Source organism: Atta colombica, unplaced genomic scaffold (assembly GCF_001594045.1).
Source record: "Atta colombica isolate Treedump-2 unplaced genomic scaffold, Acol1.0 scaffold32, whole genome shotgun sequence".
NCBI classification, from domain to species: Eukaryota; Metazoa; Arthropoda; class Insecta; order Hymenoptera; family Formicidae; genus Atta; species Atta colombica.
This window is the reverse complement of record NW_017259426.1, coordinates 507873-516179: the sequence shown is the minus strand read 5'-3', so window position 1 is coordinate 516179 and position 8307 is coordinate 507873. Positions and strand designations below refer to the sequence as shown.

Below are 8307 nucleotides of genomic sequence, written 5' to 3'. Positions count from 1 at the left end.
GCCACCGCCACCGCCGCCGCCACCACCACCGTCGTTGCCGCCGCCGCCGTCGTCGGGGCAATGTCTCTCGAGACACGTTCGAGCTCGGCCCTGTTCAAGCGAGCCGAACAGCTCAAGCGTTGGGAGCAGTCCGAGACGAATCGCGAGCCCACGCAACCGCGCCAAGTCGCGCGCAAGATCAAGTTCTCCGCCGATATCGTGTTCCTGGCGGCGTGCGCGGCCAGCGACAAGGAGGAGGTCGTGCGTTTGCTGCAGAGGGGAGCGGACATCAACACCGGGAACGTCGACGGTCTCACTGCGTTGCACCAGGTACTTAAGGGTAGCGAGTCACCCCGGACGCAGGCGCTTCTCCCTGGACGCGCATCTCTCGTTGGCATTTCTCCTTCCGGCATCTCGCTGAAATTTTGACAGCTCTTTCAAGTCTTCCCCTCCTCTTCCTCATCCTTATCCTTTTCCTCCTCTCCAGAAAGTGTTCTACCACTTCTACCTTCCTCCCAACGTCTTCTTTTCTTTTCCCTCCTTCCCTCCCTCCCGCGTAAACGTAATTCTGCAAGATGGCTTCTATGAACTCCAGCTGTCTAACGCCCGTTTCTACTAATGTAGATTAACTTTAATTCATGACTACAACAATGGGCTATTTAGACCCTCAGTAAATATTTTTAGATGATTCTATAATCTATACGATTGGTATTATAAAGTTCTAAATTGTGGGTAAACAAAACTTTGAACCTTTCTTTATCAATTGCTGTAAAACGGAGATTTACTTCTATATTTCTATTCTATATTTTAAACAAGATTATAACTTTAGAACTTAGTTTTCATAGCTATAGTTGAGGATTGATTTTTACTTATTTTTTTCTTTTTCTATTGTGGTTCTAAAGTCCCGTTTCATTGATGTAAGATTAATTGTTGTACTGTTTTTTTTTTTAATTCTTACAATGAGAAAAAAAGTAAATTGAATCGAGATTAAAGTTAATTTTATATTGATGGAACTAGACCTAAGAATTAAGCAAGAATGAAAAGAATAAATTAAACAAAATTAAAATCTATCTCTATTAATGTAAATCAACTTTAATCTTTAATTTACTCCTTTTTAGTTTCAAGAATTTGAAAAGGACGAAGAATGAATTAAAGTTAATCTATATTTATAGAGATGAGTAATTAAAGTTAATCTACATAGAAACGAGTATAATTCGCAAACATTAAAAAATTATCCGCGGGGGGTGTGTTTGCAATTGTTGTTCAATTCGATGCCGGTGTCAAAGGAAACAGGTCTCTTTCTTTCTTTTTCTCTCTTTCTCTGTCTCTTTTTCCCTCTTGGAATCCTGTCAAGAGACCGTCACGTTGATCGCAAACGCAGCGTCTGCTTTCAACCGTTAATTACTATGTTATATATATTAGTAAGAAGATTAGTAAGAAGATACTTTAGGTAATATCTCGCTTGTGTAACCAAAATGCTAATTTTATTGCAAGATGTTTTGACGTGCCGCGTTTAGTTGCCGTGACTCGAATGTATATTCACGCAATCGGAATAAATCTGGAAATATGATTTTTTTTCTTGTACTAGATCTTTTTTTTTAATATACATTTTAACATTTTAATAATTGTGTTTGTATTTTATTTTGAAGTGCAATATTATATGCTGTTTGATCATCAATTATTTCATTTGATACTCGTCAGAATTCGATCGTTACTCATTTTTTTTCTGTTCAGTTCTATGATTGTATTGTAGATTACTCTTTAATCTCTGTTTAACTTACTTTTATCTTCTCATATCTCTAAGAATTAAAAAAGATAAAGAGATAATTAAACCGAGATTAAAATCGATTATTGGTGGAAATAAGTCTGACAGAGGAAATGTATGAAGCACACAAACGTTAATCAAGTTTAGATTTAGATTTTAAGATCCAAGCATCACAAAAATATTATTTAAAAAATAAAAAAGAAATCAGAATTTTGTATATAAAATGTACTCTAAGAATGGATTAAACTTTTTTTTTTAGAAATCTGTTTATTTTCTAAAAATTTATTTAATTACATTAAAAGTAATATTCTCAGAAATTTTTTTTTTCCATTTTATGTTGCCTGACAAAACAGCTGCAGTTTATTTATAAATCTTTAATTTGAAAAGTTAATTGCTATTATAATAAACAATGTTTTAATGTTAATCTTAGTTCATTTTTTTATTAAATTTTTTTATTATTTATGTTTGTTAAAATGTATTGTTTATTTTATAACATAGTTTATATTTTGCTTTACAAAGCATGGATTATGAAAATGTTGGATTATGAAATAATAGCTGAGACCAACATATTTCGATATTATTTTTAAAAAATGAATGTATGTAATTGTATATATAAAAGTCTATTTGATTTATTATGTATTAAATAATTGGTTGCATGATTATTTTATATTTATTTATATTAATAATTTAAAAAACTTATAATATCTCAATGTTTCTATTTTGTAATGGCTCTTCAATTGCCATATTACCTTTTAGTTAATTGTAATTTCTAATTTTTAAACATCAGGAGATTGAAATTGAAACTTTATCGTGAAAAAAAATTAATTCGACATGCTAATATTTAAAGAATTTGTAGTTATAATATCATTCTGAGCATGTTTAGAAATTATAGAGCAATTTTCTTGTCACACTGGCAACAACTTTTTTTCGCGAGTGGTAAGCTTTTACGAGCAATCTATTTCTGGGTGTTTCCAAAAGCGGACGCAACTAGGTAATCCGGGACACCGTACATACATATATACCATAACGGTTATTACAGTACTAAGTAACTAATGAGGATATAATTAATGAGAAGAAGAGGTCGGTTGGCATGTAGGAATCCCTGATGCGGAGAAAAATGAAATAATTATTCTGCTAAAAAAAAAAAATATTTAAATAAGCAAATCTTGCGAGTCATAAAAAATTATAATGGGCGATATTTTTTAAAATGTAAAATTACAATCATAAAAAATAATAATACTAACAGTGTATCCGTTTTATATATTTTTTAAATATATTTCTTAATGCACATTTGCCAGTTAAATTAATTAACAATTATTAATGATTTCGAAGCTTGAAACAACTGTAAAAATGTAGCGCGATATTATCATATAAATGTAAGGAGATATTTGCTGTATAGTAATAACGGTAGAGAGTCTTATACAAGTCTTATTAAATGGAATAACATTTTCTATAACGTGAAGCGATATTTATGGCTGTTATTTAAGCGAGAAGGAAGGAAGTTAAGGCATTTCATGGATTTGCGAAAATAGAATGTGAAAATACATCAGGCATCAAATGCTATTTATAGCTCTCTGTTAGAAGTCACAGGCTGCAGCATCTGTGTTCAGTTTAAATTCTCTGTCTAGCAATGTTGTAACATGTACCTAACTTTTTTTTCATTTTGATAATATCAAAGTCATGAAAATTTGCATACGTTGAACGACGTAAAGAATAATTCATACTTTTACCGTTTGTTTAATCTATTATGAAAAAACTTACTACTGGGCGTTAAATATCTATGAAGATTCTGATTAAACGATAAATATGTTTTATTTTATGATGCTATTTGGAAATAGCATTGCTGTTGATAATTAATTCCTTCAGTCTTATGTGATATAAATTTACTACATATGTTATAATGAAACATTCCATTATCATATAGAGATATTGCTTCCATTTAAGGGGTCTCTCAAAAAGTAATGACGTAATCGAAGCAGCGCATTTATAACATAACGTCGATTCGAGCCTTGGATTGCGACCAGACTTGACTAGACCGAGCAAAATTGGTGGTCTCGATGTCGAGACCTCGAAATACATCTTGCCAATCGCGCACGCTTTTCAACTCTTGTCCAACTTGTGTACTCATGCACGTTGATGTAATCAGTGGACAGCATATGATATATTATATTCATATTATATTATTACAACAGGCTTGCATTGATGATGACCTGGATATGGTGGAGTTTTTGGTGGAACAAGGAGCGGATATCAATCGTGGAGATAATGAAGGCTGGACCCCTTTACATGCCACAGCATCTTGTGGATTCATATCTATTGCTAAGTTAGTATAGTTTTTACATAAACTATTTTTTTCTTTAGATTTATATATATAATTTATCAATAAATGTGCTAATCACGTATGGCAATAAATGGCAATGTTATGTTATTTTATAGATACTTAATAGAACAAGGATGTAATCTGGCAGCAGTAAACAATGACGGTGAACTGGCGCTGGATATTGCAGAAAGCGACGAGATGGAAGACATGCTCCAACAGCATATAAATAAAGCAGGTTTGTATTTATATGTGTACCTGCAGGATGTCTGATGCCTCTCTATTGCGTAAAACTTTTAATTATAGACTTCCGAGGAAAATCAGAACTGGAAATCGTAATACTGAAATATCTCTGCTGCAATAATTTTACAAACAATTTAACTATGTAAGTGGCAATTAGCCACCATTTTTCACTTCTTCATCCAAATATTAGCTTTATAAAGCTATTATATGTTATACTCAAATCTATGATATATAAAAAAGTATAAACGCTTCACATGTAAAACATTAAGCACCTAAAATTCAACATCCGACTAGAAGTTTGCACGCTGAGACACAAATCATACGTTGGCAAAGATATCCTCTTTCATTGACCTCTTTTCGTGATGTTGATATAATTTTACGTACAATGTGCTGAAATACTCTCTTAAGCAATATCATGCATCATTCACACCTTACATGTGTGTAACTACTCGTAAATAAAGAAATATTTATGATATGAAACGTTTCTTATAGTATAATTGAAGTATAATTGAATTTACTGATAAAATGAAAGTTAAACATATTTGTGAAATACAGATTATTAAAATAAATTAAGCTAAAAAATTATAAATTACACACACACACACACACACACACACACACACACACACACACACATATATATATGAAATAAATTTAATTCAATTTTTTATTAAAAAATTTAACTTTATGTACAGGCATCGATTGTGATCAAGCTAGAAGCGAAGAGGAACGGTCAATGTTAAATGATGCAAAAGCTTGGCGGTCAGGTGCACCAGGCAAAGATTCCATGCATCCGAGATCAGGAGCCACGGCACTTCATGTCGCCGCTGCCAAAGGCTACATCAAAGTCATGCAGTAAGACATTATATTTTAATTAAAAATAAAAGATTTGATATTAGATATTAGATAGATAAGTAAATGAATATTATAGAAAATTACATCTTTTGTATCGAAAAATACATCTCAAAAATTACATCTCTTGTATCATATGACGCGCAGTGCAATAAAATAAAAATTACTTAAAAAATTGAACAATTTTTTTGATATGTTAAATGCAGATTTAAGGTTGATTCTTTTTATTGAATTCTTTAATATTTCTGTGCAGCATATTACTACAAGCTCGATGCAATGTTGATGCACAGGACTTTGATGGATGGTCGCCTTTGCACGGTGCAGCGCATTGGGGTCAACTGGAAGCTTGCAAACTTCTTGTTGAGAACGGCTGTGATATGGATATGAAAAATTACGCCGTAAGAAAATAAATGTTTCTAATAATTATAATTAAACTGTTTATGGATTAAATTAGCTCCAGGCTTTAGATTAATTTAATCTGAATCCAGGCTGGATTTGATTGACAAATGTAATCAATTAATTTTATTCTTGCTTCTTCTCTCATCAGTATCTTGCTTTCAGGATCAAACTGCTTTTGATATTGCTGATGCAGACATCCTCAAAGCTCTTGAAAATTTGAGAGAGCAACAAGCACTTATCAAAGAAAATTCACAAACAAATAACAAAAAGCAATCGTCTATACCAAAGAAACGGTAAGCATGATAATTCTATTCTTTCTTCTAAAACAGATTGTAATTGTTTTTTCTCTTAATATACTTCTAAATGTTACAGTTTCTCAACGAGTGCTGATAATGCGGTAGCGGCACAAGAATCTACAGAAATCTTTGAAGAAGAAACGCCAAATAAAGTTAAGAAGGTTGAATTAGAGATTCAATCTGATAAAGAAGATTCCAGCACTAGTACAAACAGCGACGTTGGTAAGATTCTACTTGTTCTTTTCAATATACGATACGATTTCAATATACGATCTAATCCGCACGTTTATATTTTTTTTTTTTTCTAATAATATATGTATATAATTTTTGGACTTAATTTTTTCTTTTTTTTTTTTTTAAGAGGTGATTACATTGATATGAAATAACTATCTACTCTATAACTTCCATGTTTATCTGTTATGTGAAGAAAAAGGAAAAAGTATAATTATGTTTTGCAAATTATTTATTTTCTCACAAATTTTTATCCTAGTCCACTTTTGCGAATTTAATTTATGTTACCGTTAACTGTAATGTGTATTTCTTATAACATTGCTGCATGGACAGAAGCAACACGTGAAACACACATGGAAGAGAGTGATGGTGAAGGTGAATCTGAGACTAGCTCAGAATCACACTCTTCCACTTTCTCCAATCAATCTGATAAGTCTAACCATGCGACATGTCTTACAGATGACGGTAAGTTTGATCTGTAAGACTGTTTTTCTCCTTCTCTCTTTTTTTTTCTTTTTTTTCTTTTTTTTTTTTTTTTTGATGATACAAGTTATTGCTTATTATTGCATGTATACTGTATAAAAATTTTGTGACAAAATATCTCTTAAATGAAACTTACTGGATTGGTTATTGCTTTAAAGAGTGTGGACTTTAAATACTTATTTTATAAAATTATAAATAGTTGCAGTAAAGTTTGTTTAATTATTTTACAGAAAAGAAAAATAGAGTAAACAAAGATGAAAGTGCACCCCATAGTCCAATATCTCCAGTTGAAACTAATAAAGTTCCTAATCAGGTAAGACATCTGTTTTTGAATCATCTTTTTATATATATGCGTGTGTGTACGTACACACACACACACACACACACACACACACACACACACACACACACACACACACACACACACACACACACACACACATACATATTATATTCTTGAAAAATTTTATACAACTAGTTTTGTTGCTTATTTATCCGATTTTTTTTCTTAAGGCTCCAATATTGCCTCCAAAACAACAGACTGATAATAATGAGGACGGTGTTGTACCATCTTGGAGACGTTCAGGTTCCTTCCGAAATAGAATGCAAAGTACTGAAACTACTAATTCTGCATCTACAAGTATGTTCATTGAATGCGATTATATTTCGAATTTTCCTGTTAAATTATTAATAAATTTACATAATTATTTCACAGAACTTGAAGATAAGGATAACAATATTAAAATACCAACAACACCAAACAAAGTTAGTGGAGAATCCGATGTGGTATTAAGAAGAACGCATAGTTTCGAGACAGATGAGAAGTAAGTTTAGTTAAGTTTCTGCTTCATGCATTATATATTATTCTTTTTTTTATATATTACAAGTTCGCAGCTTTATATTTGTAGCAATATCGTGTCTTTTTATTTTTTAATGATATAGGCAGATATTTAATGCTATTAACAGCGGTGCTACGTTTCAACTAAGATATTGTATAATATGCATACTCCATGTGTCTGCATTAATTATGAGTCTTAGCGTTTCATATTTATAACGTATGTCCCTATACTATTATGATAATTAGTGTAGAGATATGCATGGCACGGTAATGCATGTGATGCAGGTTTTATGAGCAGTATTTGGCATTACGTGCCCGCATCAAGGCGTTCTCGTGTCCTACCCTCCATCGCTGCAATGCAGCTACTCCTACTCACACCAATGCTACGACTCGCTCTGCATCTCTACGCGAAACACACAGGTATATGCCGCATGCCTCTAATGTTACAGCTTTTACTTGTACAATACCAATTGTAATTATGTTAATTCAGTAATTCTACCAAATTTGTTTACCATGATTATACTGTATAATATGTAGACTGCTGCGAAAGTATCATATTATTTACATTATTTGAAAGTGTGTGAGAATGTAACAAATGTGATTTTAATGTTTTTTTTTATACATTTTATACTAATGAGCTTTTAATGTCGCTTGCTATTTATTAGTCCAGCTTGAAACCTTAAAAAGCTTTAAATTAAATCACATAATAAATCAATCAGATCAAAAGATATTAATTTTTAATAAATTCAAAATTAGTTATTTACGAAAATTTACATATGCATATTTTAAAGTAATTCTTTTCTTTAACATTATATTTTCTGTTTTTGACGTATCACATAATTGAGATTAAATAAAGAATTCAAAAAATATAGAAATTTATAATTTTACTTGCATTTTTTTTTAA

The 8307-nt window shown here is 31.6% G+C and overlaps 1 protein-coding gene across 7 annotated transcripts in view; it reads left to right on the top strand.

Moving 5' to 3' along the window:
* Positions 1–20: 20 nt before the first annotated feature.
* Positions 21–8307, top strand: part of LOC108690418 (protein phosphatase 1 regulatory subunit 12A) — an 18217-nt gene continuing 9930 nt past the window's right edge. For 3 of the 7 annotated variants that reach the window (XM_018197700.1, XM_018197703.1, XM_018197698.1), the window contains exons 1-12: positions 22–309; positions 3937–4067; positions 4181–4299; positions 5000–5159; positions 5410–5554; positions 5718–5848; positions 5928–6073; positions 6416–6547; positions 6796–6878; positions 7079–7205; positions 7281–7389; positions 7689–7823. In XM_018197700.1, coding sequence (XP_018053189.1) covers positions 61–309; positions 3937–4067; positions 4181–4299; positions 5000–5159; positions 5410–5554; positions 5718–5848; positions 5928–6073; positions 6416–6547; positions 6796–6878; positions 7079–7205; positions 7281–7389; positions 7689–7823 — 1667 coding nt within the window. In that variant the 5' untranslated portion in view covers positions 22–60. Of the gene's footprint in view, positions 310–3936; positions 4068–4180; positions 4300–4999; positions 5160–5409; positions 5555–5717; positions 5849–5927; positions 6074–6415; positions 6548–6795; positions 6879–7078; positions 7206–7280; positions 7390–7688; positions 7824–8307 lie in introns of all 7 variants that reach the window. The other 4 variants (XM_018197699.1, XM_018197701.1, XM_018197702.1 and 1 more) reach the window with 4 other exon arrangements.